This window comes from Parasteatoda tepidariorum, chromosome 6, assembly GCF_982258835.1.
Source record: "Parasteatoda tepidariorum strain Cologne lab strain chromosome 6, Ptep-v5.0, whole genome shotgun sequence".
NCBI classification, from domain to species: domain Eukaryota; kingdom Metazoa; phylum Arthropoda; class Arachnida; order Araneae; family Theridiidae; genus Parasteatoda; species Parasteatoda tepidariorum.
In genome coordinates this window covers 71738939-71762308 of record NC_141760.1, presented here as the reverse complement: position 1 = coordinate 71762308, position 23370 = coordinate 71738939, and the positions used below count along the sequence as shown (strand labels likewise).

Genomic DNA, 23370 nt, shown 5'->3' with positions numbered 1-23370 from the left:
AGCAAACTGTATAAATGGGTGCAAATTAAATTCGTATAAATGAACAAAAAAAAAGCAAAAAATTTAAAGGTAATGAAAATTACATTCTTATCTTTTTTGTGAAACTACTTTTAAGCGACTACACTACTTACAATTACTTTTCTAAATTTAGAGTGGATGAAAATAAATTAATCGTGACAACATTCCTTTATAACTATGTGCAAGATTATGTCTTAAATTATTGTATTTCTAAAAATAAATTAATAGCGATAATATTGTTTCTTAATGCATCAAATGTTAATTCTCTCTCTTTACTCTAGTAAATACTATATTTTTAACAATCAAAAAATAATTAAATATTAAAAACAACATGAAAGACTGTAATTTGCTGTATTATCAGTAAGTAGCCTACTTTACGAGCATTAGCTTAACAAAAAAATTACTCTGAATAAGTATAGAAATTATATTTTTATGTACTAACATAAAAGCAAGAGGCTGTCTAAAAACTTTATCAGTTTAAGCTTACTCATAATTAAGTTACAAAACATACCACATGTTTACGTTGTCTTGAAACGTACTTAATATGTTTATGTTCTTCTACTCTGTACAAAAATCTGGAATAAATTATGATAAAAGTATTGACACTTAGGGTGCCGATAATTTTTTACTGTAAAATTCGTTTTTACCGGAACATGTTACGGGATAAAAAAAATTCTAATATACCGTAATTTTTACAGTAATTACCGTAAAATCTCTGAATCACTCTAATTAAAAAAATATTTCTGTAAAATCTACGGTATAATATTTTAAGATAAAAATGGATTTCATGTTTTAGATTTTGCAGATGATGCACCCAAAGTGCCGGTACTTTATACCGTAATTTGATCCAGAATCTTTTACAGGGTAGTTTTATATCTCAGACAATATCAGATTCTTATTTAAAAGTACTTCATTTCCTGCAAAAATGTAGCATTAATTAATATTAAACGCATCAGAAGAACGATTATTTTTATTGTTTTAAGTAAAAAAAAATATTTCATACAGCAGATAAGAAAAATTAGATTAAATATTTTGTTAAAAGAATTTAAGTATGAAAGAAATATTTTGTAACTCTTTTTTTTAAAAAGTTCACAATAATAATAGAAAATAAAATTTTCTAAAACGCAGTCAAGTTCTAAAAATAAACTCTACCGAATTTACTGACAACAAAACACTTAAAAATCCGTAATCTATTATCACTTTCCCTTTAATGTAACACGCAATGAGTTATATAAGAGAACCTGACGTTGCGCATCTAGGGGGCTTCTCCTGAATTTCACTTCTTAGCTCTCTCTCAATTCTGATCATTCACCGTGTGTAGCCAGAGCAGCAATCTCTTACTCAGAATCGATGAAGGGCCGCTCGCTTGCGCTTCGGCTTCTACAGCGCCGACTTAGGCATGCCAGTTCGCATTTTGAGGAAGATCAACTTCCGGATTACTATGACTGGATAGAATGCATTCGGGCAAGGAAATCTCTCGACATCTGTTCTCACTTGTGGTTCAATAACACTGATGATAACTTCAATTTTCAAAATGATAACCTGAGTAGCAGAAACATATCATCATCATCACCAGCATCATCAATTGATGAGGAAGCTCAAAGAAAACTGTACAGGGCAGTCGTACCAGTAATGCTTACAGCTTGCGTACTGTCCCTTCTCTTCAATCTGATGATACTGTTTAGCTTAAAGTGGATCAGAAAAACTTTGTCTCCAACATTATTGCTCAGTTTGTCCCTTGCTGTTGCTGATGCATATGCTTCACTTGTGATTGGGGTTGGCTTAGTTTTAAACAGCTTGCTTCCCATTGTATACGGAGTGGATCTTGGACCATTCCATGCCTGTTATCTTCTAGTTTTGGAAGCTTTCAGACTTGGAGGAATGGTAGTTGCAGTTTTGCATCTGCTTGCATTAGCAATTAACCATTATATTGGTATTCTAAGACCACTTCACTATGCTGCGATTGTAACGAGAGGAACTGTTTTATGGGCCATTACATCAATGTGGGTTGTGCCCGTGGTATTTTTCTTATCTTACTTTTCTCTGGTACCAGATGACGGATTTCAGTCTCCATACTGTAGCAGCTACCAGTTCTTGTTGCATGTTCCATTTAGAGGAACTGTCTCTATACTCTTCTTTGTACCATTATTGTTTATGTCTGTTATGTACCTTCACATGTTTATTGTTGTCAAACGGCATCAACGGGGAGTACTTCAACTTCCGACAGGAAGGCAGCTACATAAGAGTGTCAAAGCAATTATTACAACTCTACTTATTCTCGGTACATATGTCGTGGGATGGATGCCAGCTGTATTGTTTTTTGTACTGACTTGTCTCGACTGCCCTGTACCTTACACGCAGATACAGTTATGGGTCAGAGTGCCCGTGAGTATTTTTATCAATTCGATGATCGTAATAAAGTCATTTCTTGATCCCATTATCTATGTCGTGAGAATGCCGGAAATAAAAGGTGCCATGAATGCAGTGTACCGGACACGGTGTGGTTGCATTGAAGATGAGAGAGTTGATCACAGAATTCATTTTAAGTCGGAAATGCACCGTCTCACATTTATGGAAGGTTCTCGTAGAAATGAAGTGGGTTTGAAATCAAGTATTTGTAACGGACAAGTGCAATCATCGACATACTAAGAACGATATTCATTTTCAATTGTGCGTAAGTGTTTTTTGCTTTTATTTATCTTGATTTAAATAATATCATTTTTAAAATTTTACAATATTTTTAATTTAATGCACTCAGCTCACAATTTTAGTATTTTATATTTGTTTATAAAGATAAATGGTATATCATTGTACCAGTTGATATTTTTAATGCAGTCTAGTTTAGTCAAATTCAAATTTTAAAGAAAAACTTTTGCTTACATTAATACAGATTATTTTTGTACCGTTCCAAGTTTAAAGTTTAATTTTACTGCATATCAATATTAGTTTTAATATTGCGAGTTTACCAATAAGTGTTAGTAGGTTATCTTTGCATAATTTTATTTTATTATAATTTTGAAAATCAAATCTTTATTTTTAAATACAAGTAGAGCATCTCTGAGGAATTTTATATACATATATATATATATAATAAATGTTTCTCGAAATCATGTTTAACACACTTATGTAAGTTTAATATTCTAACAAAGTGCTATTCACCGCAAACCAATGATTTCGAAAAATAATACTTTTTATCGCTAAATTTAATGACTTTTAAAATTTAAGATAATTTATTTCGACTGCATTTAATTAAAATATAAAACTTTTATTAGTAATTGTCAATTTGAATCATTATTTACTATTTATATTTATTTCGATTCCCCAGAAATTGATCTTTGTAAATGTTTTCTAGATAAATGAGGAGAATATATATAAATAGCCCAGAGAACCAAAATTAATTTTCGTACTCTAACAATCTATTGTACAAATAATAAAAATGGGACAATATTATTCAGTGGCAGTTTACTCTGAGAAGTTCTAAAATTGAAGCAGACAAAAAATATCACCCGGTAAAATTTTGAACTTTAAGATAGAAAATTTCCCCCAATATTCAATGCTTAAGTAATAAGAATCTTTATTCACTTATCATCTGTTACAATATATTCGGAAAAGAAAAATGTTGAAATACTTTAGAAAGAATTGCAAATATAATTATTCATAAAAATAAATAAATATAAATGAGTAAGAATCAAACTTGGATGAAATTTACAATAGCTTTCAATTGCAGTAAATATTTTATTGTATCTTTGAAAATAAATTTGGGGAGGTCAAACGCTTAAAAAAAAGTATGGTTAAAGCCGTTAGTTTTAACCCTAGATTTATATTACTGATAACCGATAATATTGACTGACAGTTTTAACCATAGATAGCCATTTTGATAGTTGAGTATTATGTAATTTACCATGTTTCTGGTTCTATGGGAGCACGAAAAAGCTCGGTAATTTTCATCGCAGGGCCTTGGTTATGATTTGGGTAAAATTATCTGTAAAATATGGGATTAGTAGATGTGATGAAATTTGACAGAGTAAAATTTAGTAACTTTATCATGATAACCCAGAGTATAGCATGTAAAGCCATTTATTTGGTTAAATAAACTTTTAAGTTTTGCATTATTTACTAATTATGTGGTAATAGTAGATAAAATTTTGAAAACCAGTATTTTCGGTAAACTGTTACTGTGTGAAACAAAAAATAAATAAATAAAAAATAAACTGTTTCAATACCGTATATTTTAATTTTATTAATCAGAAATTCCATTATCATACAGAACGATAATTTTACCAGAATTGTTTTCTCTGTGAATAAAAACAAAGAAAGATTTGGAAATAAAACAAGCCAATAGTTCAACCTGATTGATTTTTCATTTTTACCAGGGAGCATCCTTAAAAACTTTTCATAACATAAATTTAGAGTATTTTTGTGTTTATTCTGATTAAAATATTTACAATTAATAATATTTTTCTTCGTTGAATATGTATTTGTTTTTCATTTTTTTAAAATTTTAACATGATTATAAACAATATTATCACGAATTATTCTATATCATTACATGCAATTATATTATACGCAATTATATTATACACAATTATATTATACCCAATCCTTAATTATACACAATTATATTATACACAATGCTTAAAGACGAGTCGGTACTTTATAGCATTAGAGGTTGTTGGGCAAAGATTTTATTCAAAATGAACATCTAAATAAATTATCGTGAAGATTATGCATTTGTCATGAATCTGTTATGCATGTTCTTACATAATCAGTTACGTTATTCAATACAAAAATGCATAAATGTACTCTATTTATCGTTGACCAAAATTGAAACCTAAAATTAAAAACAATATGGTTATCAGAGTTTATATCTACTGCTTTGGATGTTTATCTTTTGAAACGCGGAAATGAGGAAAACCGACAAAGATATTTTATTGCTCGAATAAATTTAATATCAAACTTGTTTACTCTAAGTTTCACGAAACATGGAGAGAATAGAGTTTCATCTAAGCGAGGTTTATATCTTACAAGTTTTAATCATTAAAATATCATTTTAATTTTGGGAGTTTGGAGGAGTTTTTAATAACAATCTTTCTAACTAAATATTAAAGACTTATATATTTTTAAATATATGTTTCTAGTGCAAAATAGCGACAGCAGCATTAAGACAAACAGAGAAAAAGAAAGGTTTTTAGATTTTTAGATCTTATATTATGCCCATTCTTTATTAGTACTCAAAAAGCACGCATGTATTTGCAAGTATTACAGAATATTCGTATGTTTTGTTTATCATATTCTGATTCATTAAAAAAGTTTTAAAAAAGTAATTTATAATAAATATTTTTTTTAAAAAATTACCATTGAAATTTGCGATAATGAAAAAATATTATTTTAAATTTTATAACCAGTGTTAAAAAGCCTACTGAGTTCTGAATTTACGACTATCAATAGTCAGCTCCATAGTCCTGTAATTCTGAACTCAGAAGACAAGGGAACTCCTGGAATTAGCATTGGATCAAACTAATCTTCGTGGAATACTTTTGGAGGGAACTAACCCGCATTTGCGTTACGCTGAGAGGCCAACCAAGCCCTTGGTTAGCAGTTACAAGTAAAGAGCATCCTTACCCATGATCCGTCTACCACTGAGGATACATTACATCAGCACTGTGGTCAGTGCGAGTCGGGAGTAGAATTCATATCAACCAGCCATCCCTGGATTTCGAACCTGGTGCACCTCATTGTTAGGAGATCGATTTATTTCTTGAGCGACAGTGGCTCGATAAAGACTATTGACTTTTTTCGGGTTTTCAAAATAATTCTTATATATCTCAGATGCTCAGATGCAAGTTAAAGATCATAAGACGCTTAAAAAAATTTTACGTATTTTTTTTCTAAACCAGCAAATATATATTTATTATTTAGATTGACATTATACTGGCCAACAAGGAAGTTTTCTGAATTATCTTCTGCTATTATTTTTCATCTGAACCGAATTAGATATGTTGTAAAATAAATTTACTTGAAAGATGAAATGAAATAGTAAATATCTTTTTATATATTTGTCAACACATAAGCTTCTTTTGAAATTAACTAAGATAAATTCAACTAAATTTATTAAACATTTTTCAGATCATCAAGAAAATTTTGGAAGATATGATGAGTTTAAATGAAAACAGTTAAACTATTAGATACATTTTTAATTTTTTTCTGATAAATAAAGTTTAAGAGTTAAATTAGTAAATTTTTGCTGAGTGAAAAATTTGTAATTTATTGACACCACATACTCTGTTTTGATGATCTTTTATTGTTTTTATTATGACCTTTTAATTTAATACAAAATAAAAAAATTTCTGAGAATTTTTACATTTTTAAAATCTTAATGCTTAATATAAATTGTTTAAGTTTAAATTAAACTCGAATATTGAAATATTTACTGATAGTTTAATTTTTTTTTTCAAATTCAAGTAATGAATAATTTTCAACCATTTCAAAATTGTAGTTTTAGTTAAATAAAGTAAATTTTAAACTATTTAATACTAACTGCAACCTGCACGGGTTTCAATACTTAAATCTTAATTGTATTTAAAGGAAACTATGTATATTGAAGTGAAAATAATTTGCATAATTTTAAAGTGAAAAAGCATTTTAGAATTTTACGGCTTGTTGCAAACACATTTATTCAAGTGCTTTTGAATACATCGTCTTTTTGTCTTACCGTTCGGAGCGTATACGGAAATTAAGGTTTTCAGAAGGTTTTCCTTCACGGAAGCAGGTCACACAGAGCTGTTAGTGTAAGAAGCATGGGTTATACTAATTTAGACCACATATTAGTAATGATCGTCCTTGTGCTCTGTTGATAGTCATGGCAAAGGCGAGACGCACCGAAACTGCAAACGCTTGAATTTGAAGGGAATATCTTTCTGGATCATTTGGATACTCGGTAGCAGAACATCTTCTCCTCTAAATTTGCTATTTTGAACTTCAGTTTCGTGGATATTCATATGATATGCGTTGTTCGGGATATCATATATTGTCATATGACATGCGTTGTTCGGGAACCAACTTTGAAAAATTTGATTGAGCAAATGAACTTAATTTGTCAACTTCAAAGTGTGTTTAGTGTTGAAAATCGTAATCGAAGAGATTATTTGGACATTGATTTGGTGAAGGATTTCCCAGTTGTAACAGTGTTTTATTGAATATTATTAAACATATGTCCTCGATGAAAATTAAGGCCTCATTATGTACGCCTGGAGAGAAGTTAATGACCGGATATTATTTTTTGCACATAAACGATGCAGTATGTCTTCACTCACGTTGTCTTTGAATTTTTTCCAAAGATCTTTTCGATTTGGTAGAAAGAACATCATCAATGTAATTGCATACGTATTTGCTGTGGTGAGGCAGTATTAGATGCATTAGTCATTTAAATGTCCCCACTTGCGTCGTTTTCAAGAAGGTTTAATTTTTGGTAAGCTTTGCTATAAGTGACGCATACTTCATTGTTTACTGTTCTTAAATCTTTAAATGATGTCGGTCTACGCACTCTTACTAAGAGTAATCGTAAGTAGAATGGAATGAGCTCTGCATTCTCCGGAATGAGTTCTGAATTTTGCATTGTTAGGATGGATAGTGAAGAGGCGATCTAATGCATCAGTCGAATATAAATTCGGATGTCCTTCAACTGCTTTACCTTACGTTCGACGTTGAAAATGTTTCGCCGAAACATTCCAAGAATAGTATGCTGGCAACTTAGCTAAAATAGCGTCTTTTCAAAAACATCATCCCTGTACAATGAGAAAAATGCCAAAAACGCTGTTTGCGGTGGTGGCAATTGCCTTGAACTGACTTTTCCTGATTTAAAATACGTTTGCTGTTTATTTTCAAGGTGTACTGCCTAATGAAGAACTGTTGGATGTTGTTAATGAATTGGAAATGATAAAATGCGCCATACTGTTTCATTTCTACTTATGTAGCGTGATATTAACTAATTTCATCGATTGTTGAAGTTGCATTTTTCAATTCAAAAACTGTCCTATATTCTTTGTTTGCATATTTAAAAATGTACTTGATCGCTTTCACCGAATTACAATTTTTGACTTTGTTGTGTACGTTGTACCTTTTCAAGAGAAACTATGAATAAGGCACATTCCAACGATTATCGACATCAGCATAGTTGATCCGGATTTTTAAAATGATTGATCTTCAGCCATCTTCTTTTAACTGTCGGTGATAAAATGGATAGCAGTCATTGACCCTCAGAGTCATTGACCGTCTTTGAGTCTCAGCAATTAATTCTCTTATCGTTTGGTGCATTTTCCATTAGACATACATGATGAAATATTGTTGAGCGAGCCGCATGGACCCTGCATTATGCTTTGGATGATGACCTGAAATAATTCTGACCAATAGTGACATCAGGCATTTCTTCTTATATGGCCTAATGAATTTAGAATGATGTGATTTTTAAAAAAGTCAAATTGAAATATGTGCATGTTGCAATCCTCTCGTTTGCCATTCGATAGAATACATCCGACAACGTGTCTCTCCAAAAACATGAAGCTTCACAATAAAATCAAGCAGAGATTTTAATTTTTGTTTGCATACACGTGCGGTAATATCATGACGATCCGATGAAGATTGTCCAAGTAACAAAGACCCTTTAATTTCAACCCACTCAGGATTGCATGTGATAGTTTAATGTGATGGAAAAAATTCTAGGTGTCCATATGATTAAACATATGTCATTGCATCCTGCTAGTATTCATACATGTACCTATAAATGTAACCAGCAGCATAAACATTTTCCAAATCATTAGGATTAACGTTACTATAATTATTACATACCGTACATGAATGTATTCTTCTCAACGTATTCTTGTTTGATATAATCTAATATAGAGTAGGCATCCGGTTTCAATTTTCGCATACATGTCAACGATGCATTGTTAAAAATAACTGTCAGCATTTTAATATATGACTTTCAGTGTTTTGGCGAATCTAATAATCTATATGCATAATAATTTATTACGCTAAATTTCTTATTCATATCCTTGTCTATTTGAGTAGTAGACGAACGGGCTTGTGTAGTGTGTATTCGATCTGTAACAAGTCTTGCTTCCCTTTGCTCAGATGTTTCAGAAAAACAGGCTTGAGAAGTGAGTGGTCTATCGGTAACCAGTCTTGCTTCCTGTAGTTCAGATGTTACGGACGAACGAGCTTGTTTAGAGGAGCTTGTTAGAGCAATTGTTTAGAGGTTTGGTTTACAGCCTTTCCCGTTTCTCGGATAGCAGTTTGCAGTCATTTGGTTAGCAGTTTTTTCCATTGCTCGGATGTTTCTAGGGGACGGGTTAGAGAAATGTCTTCTCGATTATTTTCAAGTTTTTTCTATGTTGCTGCGATGTTTTTGAAACACATGTAGCTCTCTTTTCACGCGGTTGAGGTGTTGATTGACTAATAACAATTTGTTTAGGTTGCATAATTTTCACAAACAAAACCTTCTCACAAACAAAAAGAAATGCCTATGTTGAAAATAGTCGCAGAATTCTGAACCGGGAATTCTGAACTTATTTATTCTAAATAAATAATAAAAATATTATAAAAACAATAAAAATGAAATAAATATTAAACAAAAAGTATAAAAATTTTAAAATTTAAAACAAAAATCTTTTTTTTTTAAATGAAAAAAAAAATAAGATAAATAAATCAAAAACTTTGTATGCAATAAACAATCCAATAGTTTTCAAATAAAAACCGTTAACCAATCAAAAAATTCCATTTCGTTTTTCGGTCATATCGCCCAAACGGTTTGTCTTAGAATGCTCTAATGTCAACAGTGACTTTTCTGGTGCTTCAACTATATGTATGCCAAGCCTCATTGCTTTCGGTTGGATAGTTTAGGAGTCAATAAGGGACGCACACACATCCTCACACAGACAGACAGACACATATATAGATCTCACTATTTGGAGACATGAACAAAATTAACATTAAATACCAGATAATTTTTTTAAACTAAAAATTCCTTTCAACTAATTTCAGTTCGGAACTAGTTAATAACACCAAGTTTTGCTTTCATCAATAAATTGAAAGATGTAATTCTTTTTATTTATTTATTTTTAAGCTAATTAATAAAATTATTATTTTTCGTTGTTGTTTAGTTTAAGTAACGAAAACAGAGAAAAAGAAAAAAAGAAATTAATGAAATTTCTATAATTGTAAAATAAAGTTGGTGCCCAATAATTCTCGAGATAAGCTTTTTACAAATCATAAAAACATTATCATTAAAGTCTTAAAAAGTCATATTTATCCCAGGACATTAAATCTTACTTAGGAGAATTTATACATATAAACATCGCAAGGTGTTCTTCAAAATAGTTATTCACAGGCAATGTCAAAGCAGTTATAAAACTTAATCTATATGCTACATTTCAAGTATAAACATAATTTACAATCGTTCCAGCATTATTGCCTATAGCTATGAGCACCTACACAGCATTCTACACGACAAGACGCATAAAAAACGTGAATAGGTTTATGCATGCATACAAGCGCAAATGGTTCATAAACGATAAAATACAAAAACAGACGTTTTCAGAATAGAGATTTTTCCAGACCCGAAAGGCTTCAATTTATATACGAGAAAGCTTCGGAATTTGATGTCTACATTTCTGTTTATTGCACTTGTTATAACTTTGAATTTAGTAGAGAATATGATATTTTTCACATTACTTTGAAATTACATGAAAATGTAGTTTATACGATCCGATAGAGTTGCGATTTATTGAAACACCTGTAAAACACCTGTAATGTATGTAAGTAAAACTTGAATAATTTCGGAATATGTTTCTTCTTTCATATTCATCTTCTTTTTTTTTTAATATAACTCTTCGAAACCCCGGAGGGAATTATGAATAACCCTGTATATATACATAGAGGGATTGGACAAAATAATGGAAACGCTTCGATACTAACATATTTTTTGATATTTCTCAAAACAAACTTAGATAATCAGTTTATGAATTGAGAAGTGATTAGATCATACAATTTCTCATACATATTAATGACGCTTAAAGATTTTTGAGGTTTAAGGGACCGACAATAAATTACAAACCGAGAAAAAGCTTACCGAAAAACAATTACATTATTAAGAATTTTGAAAAAAAATTGAAGCATAACAGATTAGAAGAAATTTCATAGTTGTAAGCTATATTCGAGACAAAAGTTAGAAGCTATGAAGCCCTCTTTACAAAATATTCCTTTTATGAGCGAATTTATTAGCTTTTTTATTAAACAATATTTATTTCTAAGGTTTCATCAACTTTTGCAAAAAAGAAATGTCAGACAAATATGAGCGATTTCTTAAGAAAAATCACAGTGATTCTGCATGAAATTTTTTTTTAAATCTTAAACTTTATTAATGATTAAATAGTTAATAAGAAAGGCCTGAATCATTCTAGATACTCAATTGCTGAAAACAGTTAAAAGTTTGTCTTTTAAAATAAGTTTCAAATTTTGTGTAATATTTACATTCGATAGAGTTATTCTCTAATGAATAAGTAAGAATTATTCAATCAGAATAAAGATTTTTATTAAAAAAACCCGTATTGCATTCAAATTATATGGTTTAGATTGAAAATTTTCCTGCATTTTTATTTTGTATCATATGATATCTTAAATCGAATTATATCCTCTTAAGTACACCCTTAATTTTTTTTAGATGATTCTTTTTCTGCAGTTGCATATGCATTGCACATGCAATTGCGCTTTGGATTTATAGCAATATTTCACGATTCTTAGATATCATTACCGGAAACACATGATAAAAATCAGTGCTTGTTTGAGGGCATGCGAAGCAAATAAAAATTTTCGATATCTCCGACTTAAAATTATTTTTACGTATGGGTTAAATGGAAAATAAAAAAAAGAAACATTGGATACAAAAATCTATACAGATTTTTTCCTTTTGTTTTCAGCATGATGTAAAAATTATACTAGTTGTTTTAATGTTCAAAATAACTTTTATCAAATTTTCAGGAAAATAGAGAAGAATTCTGCAATTTAATTCACGGAAATCTTAAGTTTTATGCGAAATTACTTTTGAGATTTATGTCAGTAGCATGTTAAGTTTGCAAGCACGCATTTGTATCAAAACGAAACGTGTTAAGTCATATTAATGCAATATTCTTTCAAATACGGATAATATTACAAAATATAATTTTTAAAAAGAAAGGTTAAATGAATAATTTTGCAGGTCATAAGAAATTGTGTAAAAGAGAAATATTAATGGGTAAGAAAAACTTTAGCGTATGAGTTTTCAGTATTATTAGTATTCATACTGTTTTTCTTTTGAGTTAAACATTCTAATTTCATAAAATTATTTTTGATATTCATGATGTTTTAAAAAGATGTGATAAGTTTTAAGACGTTGTAAAAAGATGTGATAGGTTTTTATTTGGGCGTATAGTAAATTTCAAAACAATAGTTAAATAAACATAAAGTTAAAAAAATAAAGTGCTCTTAATAAAAATAAAGTATTTGTATTACGTTATTAAGTCTGATATACCTGGTGACGCAGATGGTTTATAATTTAAATATTGAATTATCAAGAGAGGGATCTAAACCCATCACATTATTGTAAAAGAAAAAACGAGCATGGTTCTGGATAGGACACACACTAAGAATGTCCCAAAAAGATCAAACTAGAACAGCTTTGACATGGGCGCCAGGAAACTCATATATTTTTCATCAAAAATTTTTCTAAATATGTATTCATGTCGGAAATATTCCAGTACCAAATGCGAATACATAAAAGTATTATTTTTATATTCATAAAAGAGTCTGCGTGCAAATAAAAATTTCTATAATCACTTTAAGCTTGATTTTAAAATTTTTTAAGCATTATTTTTGAAAATAAATTTCCTTTCATGAACTCTCAATGTATCAGTTTATCAGGATTTATCAATTAAAAGTAGAACACTTTGCGCCTAGGATAGCAGGAGAAACATAGGTTGCCAATTAAAATACCTTTGAAGTAGAATTAAAATTCTTCTAAATTGGACTAAGTATCACTGCAATCATTATTAAACACTGGAGTTGAAAGATGAGATTGAAAAATCAATATTTGCAGTGATACTTAGGTCACCCAGTCTCCTTAAGAATGCCAAGAGAGTTATCTAGTTCGAATACTTTGCTTCTTCAAAGGTGCGTAGAGAATACTATTTTATGTTATGAATGGTTTTACGAATTCTTTTTCGTTACGAATGGTTTCTGCTGCACTATTTTCTTTTGTAGCTGTTTAGAAATTCCTTTTATCTCGTAACCACCAGGAGCACTGAAGAACACTCTTGTTTAAAAGAAGGCGCTTCTTTACTACATAATATTTCTAGAAAACATTTTCTTCATGCTTAATGTTGAATAACCGTTAAATGTTATAAATACCGATGCATTTAGATTGGAACTTGATGTCTGAAGGTCTGGGTACAATTTGAATAATTGGTGCACATTCTTAATTTAAATATGCTTTTTGCATGAAAATTACCAATTTTCCCCATTTAACAAATTTCATCACATATTACAAAACCATATTTTATTGTTCATTTTACCAAAATCATTATCGAAATGCTTCAGTAATAATTAATAAGCTTTTCGCCTTTCCCAATGAGTAGGAACACGGTAAATTTTACTATGTACTGGTAGTTTTGATCATAATTTCTTTTCTCAGTGTGGTATCAGATAAAAAGAAAATCACAGTTTATTTTAATATTTTCAAATGCTATAGCATACCATGGTTAAAAAATTAAATTAAAAAAAATCAAGTGTTTCTTTTAAATGAAATTTACTTAAGTTAATTAATTTATTCGAAAAAATTGAAATTTATTTTAACTAATATATCGTTATAAAAAAGACTGAATGACCAAATCAGCATAACTAAAATTGTTTTGTGGTAGTCTTTTTAGAAAAATAGCTTTTTCTAATTAAAACTGTCAACAAACTTTTGTCAAAATTAACATTATTAGATTTTTGATTTTGGCTTAAAAAAAGCCAAATCAATATAGGCATCACTATTTACTCTGATGCGATAACAATACTTTTTTTATCAATTTGCTCGAGGGAATAAAACCTCTGTAATGTCCTCACACTGTAAATCAAAACTAAGTACGAAGTATGATATTACTCTTACACTAAAAATCCTTTGTATATACACTATCTAGCCATTAATGACCGGACACCCCTTGAACGGCAGGTGGACTCGTCTTGGTGGAATAAATACGGAACCTGTGGTGGGGGAAAGACCACTCACAAGCAGGCGACGGCCATACGAGCGTTAACAGTGAAAATGAGTGGACGACGAGAGCTGAAAGAGGCGGAAAGGGGCATGATCATAGGCGCCCACCGATTTGGTCATTCCATACGTGTCATCTCCGACAAGTTCCAGGTACCACAGTCAACAGTTGGTAACGTCGTGTTGAAATGGGAACGAGAGGGAGTGAAAAACCGCAGTCCCGACCCAGCAAGCCCAAAATAATGTCCGACAGGGATCGACGATCTCTTCGACGTGTAGTGAAGGCAAATCGACAAATGTCGTTGGACACTGTCGCTACCAACTTCCGGGCTGCATCTGGCAGTGTTGCCAGTGTACGTACCATTCGTCGGGAGCTGATTGCAAGGATTCCATGGACGAGCAGCAGCACATAAGCTAAACATCTCTCCATCAAACGCCCGCCACCGATTTCAGTGGTGCAGAGCACGTCGCCAGTGGACAGAAGAGCAATGGAAAAGCGCTATGTGGAGTGATGAGTCACGCTACATGTTGTGGCACTCTGATGGACGAGTGTGGACCTGGCGAATGCCCGGAAAATGGTACCTACCGGAGTGCATTGTCCCCATTGTGAAGTTCGGCGGTGGAGGAATTATGGTTTGGTCCTGTTTCTCATGGTTTGGCCTTGGAGCCTTGGTAATAGTGCGTGGAACCCTGAACGCAGAAGGGTATAGAGACATCCTGGACAATTCGGCGCTTCCCACCCTGTTGCAACAGTTCGGTAACGGCCCGTTTGTGTTTCAACACGATAACGCTGCCATTCATAAAGCACATGCCATCACGGACTGGTTTGATGAAATGGAGGTGCAAGAGCTTGACAGGCCATCCCAAAGTCCCGACATCAATCCAATTGAGCATCTCTGGGATGAGTTGGAGCGCCGGTTGAGGGCCAGACCACAATGCCCCAAAACCACCACTCAACTCTTCGCCATGTTACAGGAGGAATGGCGGGCAATACCTGCCGCCGTGTACCAACACCTAGTGGATAGCCTTCCTAGAAGGGTTAAAGCTGTGATTTAGGCACGTGGCGGCCCTACGCTCTACTAACTTGATACTAGCACCTCATGTATCCGAAATGAGGGGTGTCCGGTCATTAATGGCCAGATAGTGTACTTTGTTAATCACAGTAATAAATTTATTTTTCTTTATCAGATATTTATAACAGAAAAATAAATAAATAATTAAATAAATAAATGGTTACTATAATATAATTAACAATGAATCAAATATACTTTGACTGCAATATGGCTGATATATAACAAAAATTGCTGAAATCTGTGTCATACACACCGTTATGGATCAAATTATGGTAAAAAGTACTGACACTCAGGGTGGTGTGAAATCTATTTTTACCGGAACATGTTACGGTACAAAAATCTGATATACCATAATTTTTACAGTAAAAATTACCGTAAAATCAGTGAATCACTCTAATTAAATAAATATTACTTTAAAAATTACGGCATAATATTTTACAGTAACCAATAGAGTGTATGGTTGATGCCAAGGAGCCAGAATACTGTAAATCACAATTTGATCCGGATTTTTTCACAGTGTGCAGTTATTCAGAAAAAAAGGCAGGGAAAATACTTGAAAATCCCAAGTTCTGGAGAAAATATTCGAAAGAAGGAGACTCAGGCTAAAAGTTTGAGAGCGAGGATCTGCGCTATGTCATAAATACAAGTTTATTTGAAATATGTAAATAATCTTGTTTACATAAAATATTTAACAAAAAAATAATGAATTAGACCAATAGAAAATAAACTAATTTATGACTTGAAAATTTTTTAAAAAACTAAAATGAATAAAGATACGACGTTTTGTTTGAAAGTTAATAACGCAGAGTCTTTTCTGCTTAATTGCAGCCAAAAAAAAAATTGAATTTATTTCCTTTGTGAAAAATCTTTTCAATAACTAGTTTAAAAAAAAATATACATAAAAAAAGCATTGCTTTAAATTCAATTTTGAAACAATTAAAAGACTAAAATTATAATCTCAAACTCATTAAAAAAGGAGCAATTTTCTGAACCAATGACTACATAAACATACGTTTTCATATTAAAATTAAACTTATTAATACTTTGATATGCTCCTTAAAATGATAAACGATATAAAAAGGAATTAGTGCAGAAGAAAATAATTAATCACATCAAATTTTCTAAAACAGCTTTTCAATTTTGTGGGATAAAAATTTCTATAGCTCAAGGAAAAACATCTACCCACCTTTTTCAATTTATTATCCCTTATGACTGATGGTTAATTAATATTGATAAAGACGAAATTAATTTAAAGTGATTCTTAATCTATATAAGCTTCAGATTGTTATGCAACTTTCACTACCAGTTTTTTACGTTAATTGCTCTAAATAAGATAATAAAAAAAATTACGAATAAATAAATAAATATAATGAGGATTTGGTAATATGATGAAATTAATAGTCTTCTTTTATTAACTAAAGAATTTAATACTTTGAAGTAAGGCTTTATTAATAAAGTTTTTCTCTTGTAAACTTTTCATCTTTTTTTATACAAAGCTTTTAATAAGTATTTGAGGGATTGTTTTGATAGAATTTATATTGATGCATTCAATTTTTTCAAAACATAAAAAAAAATGATTATTACGCGTCATTTGGATTATGTTGATATTACCTTCATTTAAAATTTTGAGAAGTGTCTTTATTTAAGTTTTATTCTTTTTTCCCTAATAAGATGCATTTTGAGATTTAAGTAGAATTTTAATTTAATTAAATTTGAGTTTTCTTTTAAACGGAAGGCGATTTTTTAATTTAAAAACATAATTTCTGTTATAATTTTTTGTTTCAGTATGATGGTTCTGAAAAAAATAACAGTTTAAGTACAGACATACTTTTATAATTTTAACAAATTCAGTCAACTGAAAAATTTTAGATAATGAGGTTTTATAGATTAAACAAAAACTTTTGTTTAAAAGATGATTTTATTATTAAAGTTAATAGATTTAAAACTAATATAAAATATTTTAATTAATTTTAAAATTAAATTACCCATTTTATTTAATGGGATTAGAAAAAAGATATAGTACATAATAAATTTTCTCTCCTTACAGCATACATATGTGTCTAATTAAAGTTATTAAGGAATGTACCTAAAGTTCTTCGAATAATGTAGTTTTGAAAAAAAATATTATTATGATATACATTTAACTTCAATTGAAGTGTTAACATTGAAGTTATGATAATACCAACTCATTGGAATGAAAAATATGCAATATGTAACTAATAATTAACCCCGTTAAAATCTACGCATACTTCTATTGATCAGAAAGTAATCAAGCTTGATTAACAAACTTATATATATCCACTTAAAGGAAAACAATCAGTATTTGAAGAATTTAATAATTTTTAAGTGGTATGCAAAATGTTGCAAAATCGCAAGAGTAGTCTAACCCGATAGCAGAAATGTTTAGACTTGAAACGTTTTGCATGCATTTTCATTCTTTCTTCAAGAAATAACAGCCTGACTTCCTCAATGTTTGCATCTATTTATCTTATTTTCAGGATTTCGCTACACAATATATCCAATTTTGTCTTTCTTTACTTCAAGACTACCATTTCAATTGAAGACTGTCTTTCTGAAACAAATTGCATGCCTGCCAACTCTTCCGGATTTTCCGGAAAATTTTATTTTCATATTTAAAGTGGTAGTAAATATATACTATTTTTTTCTTTTATAAACTTAATTTTTAAATGATTTTAAGCACCACTATTCTTACAAAAATGAAGCACACATATTAATATGCGTTACTATCATGGTTGCCAACTTAAGTTTTTTCAAATGCAACGTATTTGTTTGCTTAAAATTGAAATTTTAATTCCATTTTAATACCACTGGGAAAGATGATAATGGAAGAGATTAAAAGTTGGCAGGTATGAAATTGGCAAGTTAATCTTGCTTCAAGAATATATGATATTTCATCATAATAAACCTTTTAAGGCTATACTTCTTTGAAAATCCCTTAAATTTATATTTGAATAAATATTGTTTCTTACAGATGATTTTTTTTTATATCGAAACCAAAGTAGAACTGTTTAGTTCGCATTTGATTTGTTAAAGGACATGGCACACATATTAAAACGCGCCGTTTTTAGTAGTCCAATCAAATACAATGCAGTTGATACGCCATATAGCTGTTTATTTTTTTTTTGCAGGAATGAAAGTTATCTTTATTTATCGAAGCAAGTTGCCAAGTTCCGGATTCCAGTAAAACTACAAAAATATAACCTTTTTTTTAAAAAATAATTCTATGATATATATCGTAAGATAGCGCGAATTGAATTTCTGCCAGCCGTGTTTAACTCTTAAACGGTTTTATAGTGTTTTTAAAGCATATTTGTATTATTTGATATTGAAATAAAACGGACTATATGCAGTCGAGGATGATGGGCTTTTCTTACCTTACAACAGAATTGTATGAATTTCTACTACTACAAACATGCCTCCATAAACCTGTTAGTCTAAAGAAACAAAACTTACTGCGAAATAATCAGGGTTTTGGTAGGCGGCATTGCTGAAGGAACTATACCCTCTCGTATTATATAAAACATATTTTATATTGTTACGCATGAAATTGTTTGGAATTTGTTACGACGTGAAAAAATGAAGTAATAAATTTCAAGGCAGTGTTCCTCGTTACTCTTATGCACTTTATTGCTGAACTTCTTACTGAAATAGCATTTCCTTTCAAACTGGGTTGTACTTACTTTTGAAAACTATAAAACTCTTTTTATTTTTACAGTAGTATAGTTTATATCTAGTGTAACTCAAGTGAATACCTACCTTTTTTTATTCAAAAACAGTAATTGAGTTGAACATAATAATTTAGAATTGAAACTTTAATCTTTATAACGTTATCAAGATGTAATTAAATACTGTATTGTACTTTAAAAAAACTACGGTGAAAATTACCAGGATATGGTGAATTGGACCATGTTTCTGGCTTTGTAAGTGCACCAAAAAGCTCGGTGATTTCAACCGAATCGTTTTGGTAATGATTTTGGTAAAATTAACATTAAAATAGGGGTTTAATATGTGATAAAACTTTACCAATTCTCAAAACTTTACAAAACTCGTTACAAATTCCCGATATTTTGGTCATATTAACCAGAAATACACCTTTTTTTAATCGGAAATGTCATTACCATGCTGTATGGTCATTAATATGTATTACTAACATACTACTAATATAAAATGACATTATTTATTTATTTTTAAAATTTTAATCAATACTTATACAGCACTTATAAATTTGCAATTATATGAAGAATAATTGAAGTGTACGGCATGCCAATTAAATTTCATTTATAGTTAAAGGCAGATATTTTGGTTTACTTAAGTTCTGCAATAGACAACAGGAACATTAATACAATGGAAATGCAAAAAAAGAATAACTATAACCAGTAGATGTTTTAATTGAATTCGAAAATACATGAAATCTAATGTAGTTCATAGAAAAAAAAAGTTTTATTGTATGAATCTTTCTTAAGATCCGTTTTAACATATGCTTGTGAAACTTGAACCATGTCTTGTATGGATGAGGTTATGTTGGGATCCTTTGAGTGAAAGGTCTTTAGAAGTATTTTTTGAGGAATTAAAAAAAAATGGTGTTTTTCTTAGAAGAACAAATTTAGAGCTTTATCACACATAAAATGAATCTGACATTATTAACCAAATGAAACGATAAAGAATAGAATGGTCAGGCCACGTTATCAGAATGGATGAAGACCGAACCACAAAAACAATTTTTAATGCCAGACCAGTCGGCACACAAAAAAAAGGCAGGTCGAACTGGAGATGGATAGATGGCCTAGAAAAAGACATTTTGGTTTTAAAAATGAAAAACTGGAAAACGCTAGCAGGAAAAAGGTTGACGTGGAAAAAACTTTATAAGAAGGCCAAGGCCTACCCTGGGCAGTCAAGCCATTGATGACGATGATAATGATATATTTCGCTACATTTATATATATTTCGAAAGTATAGTGAAACCTCTCTTTCCGCTCCACAGTAAAATGGTCGTTGATGGAGGTTGGTTGTTTTTAGAGGTTACCTGGGTCGACTTCAAATTTGCTGTCTATGGAACATGATTTTTCGAAAATGAATTTATTTCTAGTCAGTGTCATTTTCTTGTTACGAAAGTGTCACTTCTGTTGAAGTTTTCAAATGTTGAGGTTTAAATTTAACAATTATGATTCATAAATCTAATATAAATGAACAATTATGTTTTTTGTTCAATTATGCATTTAATTTTAAATCATAAAAATTAGCTAGTTTTAAAAGATGAGAAGAAGTTTGTTTGAGATGCTTGTTTTTTCCTAAAATAACTTTTTTTATTCCTAATTTAACTTTCAGCTCTAAAAGTAAATCATTGGCGTTAGTGCACTCTGATAACAACATGGGGTTGTATCGTCAAAAAAAAAAAACTGTAATAAGAGTCGCACACAAATATTTAAAATACATTTTAATCTACTTATTTGTTGTATTAAATTATTTGTTTTGATTTTTTTTTTTCGTGTTTCCTTTCTTTTTTTTCGCATTTGGCGCAGATGTTTTCCTGGTCAGTGGGAGAAGTTTTAATTGTCTCCCCTATGTCTCCCTTTTAATTGTCTATGGAGAAACTTTCGTGCCTCCCAAAAGTAGTTATAGTAGATAGAATTGCTGGCTACATAGATATGATCGTTTCTGAAGGGTTTACTGTATAAACTGATCACATTTTAATAGATATGTTATAAAAGTTGGTTATAAATGGAAGATTAAATTTATATGTTCAACTTTAATCCATATGTAAAGATTTGTATTAATATCCATATCTAAAACTTCAAACGTACTACTATGTGAAAAGAAAAAAAAAATGAAACACCCTAAATAATTTTGGTTGTTATGATCCATGGTTTGAGAGGACAACCCCAATTAGTATAATTAATTAGTGCGGATGATAATTTAAGTTACGAAATCAGACACAAAAATGTAAAACATAACACTATGAACATGAAAGAGTATAAGACGGAAACTTAAAAATTGTTGAGAATCAAATTTAGTCATTACATAATATACGATTTTGATGAATTTTTACTCCGTAAGTGCCCTTTCAAAACTGAAACTTGCCTTTTTTGGGGGGGAAGCACCTTGTACTTTTTTTAATGCCTAAGGAGAACTCTAATTAAGTTGAATTTAAAACTCTGATCTCACGTTTAATTTGAAAACAGATATTAAGCATGACTAAAAATATTGCTACTGTCAATTGCAGTAGGTAATTACTATTGCTAATTTTTCATTGTTTTTTTTCTAATTATTATTATTATTAGAATTATCTTTCTGTAAAAGAATACAACTATTTTGAATTTAATTGAACAATGATATTAAAATGAATAATTATTGTAAATGCATTGTTTTTAAGTTTCTAATTGCGAAATTACATTAGTTCCTGGTGCTTAGTAAACTCCCATTTTTTTTTCTCTGAAAAAACCTGTCTTTTTTCAACGAGTTTTTAGTCCTTACCCTCACAGTATGGGGGATGGGGTGATCTGGAAAATATGGACCTTATAGTTTGCTCAGGGGAGCTGTCAAAAGTGTGAACAAATTTATATTAATTTACTTTTTTGCGTATTTCTCCAAATCTTGAGAGATTTAGTGAATTAAAAAAATTGGCTCACAATTTTAGAATAATTTGTCCGAAGATAAGTCCATGCAAAAATAATAATAATAATTATTATTTATTCTTATTTTATTTAATAATAGTAGAACATTTTTTAATTGTAAAGTATTCGAATACAAGGTATAGTTGTAAGTAATATACTTTTTTAAGGCAAAATACAATATTAGTACAAATCGGTAGAATAGTTGCGAGAAATCAAATTATGAAAAAAGTCATAATTTAAAAGCGGTTAAAACTTTGGACCATTCTCCTGATCAAACAATTGGAAACATATTTCAAAGATGGCGGCTACCCTCTGTATTTTGAGGATGGAAAATCCAAATCCATCAAAAAAAGTTATGTTTATTCCTAGAAAATACATTTTTAAGCCTGATTTTGTTACTCAAAATTTCGTCTGTGCCAATTATTTAGATTATTTAAGGTCACCCCCTTAAACCTTAAACATTGATTTTTAGTGAGCGAAAATCCGATTATCAGATCAAAAGCAATTTTGGATGTTTCATTTAATTTTTGTGAATTACACAATTCCTGACATGCGAATATGTTTCACAGAAAATAATGCCACCTAACTTTTACAACAGATTTATTAATTTTTTAATAACACTGAGGATTTTTTTATTATATTTTTGAATCGTATATCGACAATTAAACTTTATTTATGTATAGAAATATATATTTCGATAAAATATATTGAAAAAAATCATTCCTACTACTTATTTTTAGCTATACAATATATTTGATAATGTTATTTTAGTTTGCGTGTTTGATTCTTTTGCCCGAGGTAAGTGCGTGTTATGAAAACTATTTGGGAGATATGTTGTTTATCGCAATATTTGCTTTAGAAAAATATCGCAACACACTTAGAAGATCATTTGATTTATTTAATTAGGAGTTCGCGAAGTGTATAATCTCATTTACTTAGAATGAAGGAAAATTGTAATTTAGAAAATTAATTTAAATGCTTAAAAAATTTAATTTTGTTAAAGAGATCCTAAGTGATTAGGTAGATAAGAATAATTTTATTTTCGTTCAAAAATGCGTTTTTAAGACTCATAAGAACTTTAAAAAAATTAAAATACAGTGTTTTAACATTCAATTGACACCAGTTAAGATTCTTGTGGCTTGAAATTTAGAACAGAAATTATTTGAGTTTGAGTATTAATTTCAAATTGGCTTATTGGTAAAAAACGCTAACAATAATAAAAGCAACAATGAAAATGCATAATAAAAAATTCCTAATTAATCATAATTCAACGCAATTTGATTAAGAGAGGACAAGATTGAATCAAGAAAAATTGACAGTTATTCGCTTTTTTCAAATTGTACAGCGTGTTTAATTTATTCTTTTC

The 23370-nt window shown here is 30.0% G+C and overlaps 1 protein-coding gene across 1 annotated transcript in view; it reads left to right on the top strand.

Annotated features, from left to right (window-relative positions):
- The first annotated feature begins 1330 nt into the window (after positions 1–1330).
- The window catches only part of LOC107443029 (adrenocorticotropic hormone receptor), a 57833-nt gene continuing 35793 nt past the window's right edge, over positions 1331–23370 (top strand). Inside the window, exon 1 of the mRNA XM_071179150.2 lies at positions 1331–2692. Within this exon, the coding sequence (XP_071035251.1) occupies positions 1369–2667 (1299 nt within the window). The 5' untranslated portion in view covers positions 1331–1368 and the 3' untranslated portion in view covers positions 2668–2692. The remainder of the gene's footprint in view (positions 2693–23370) is intronic.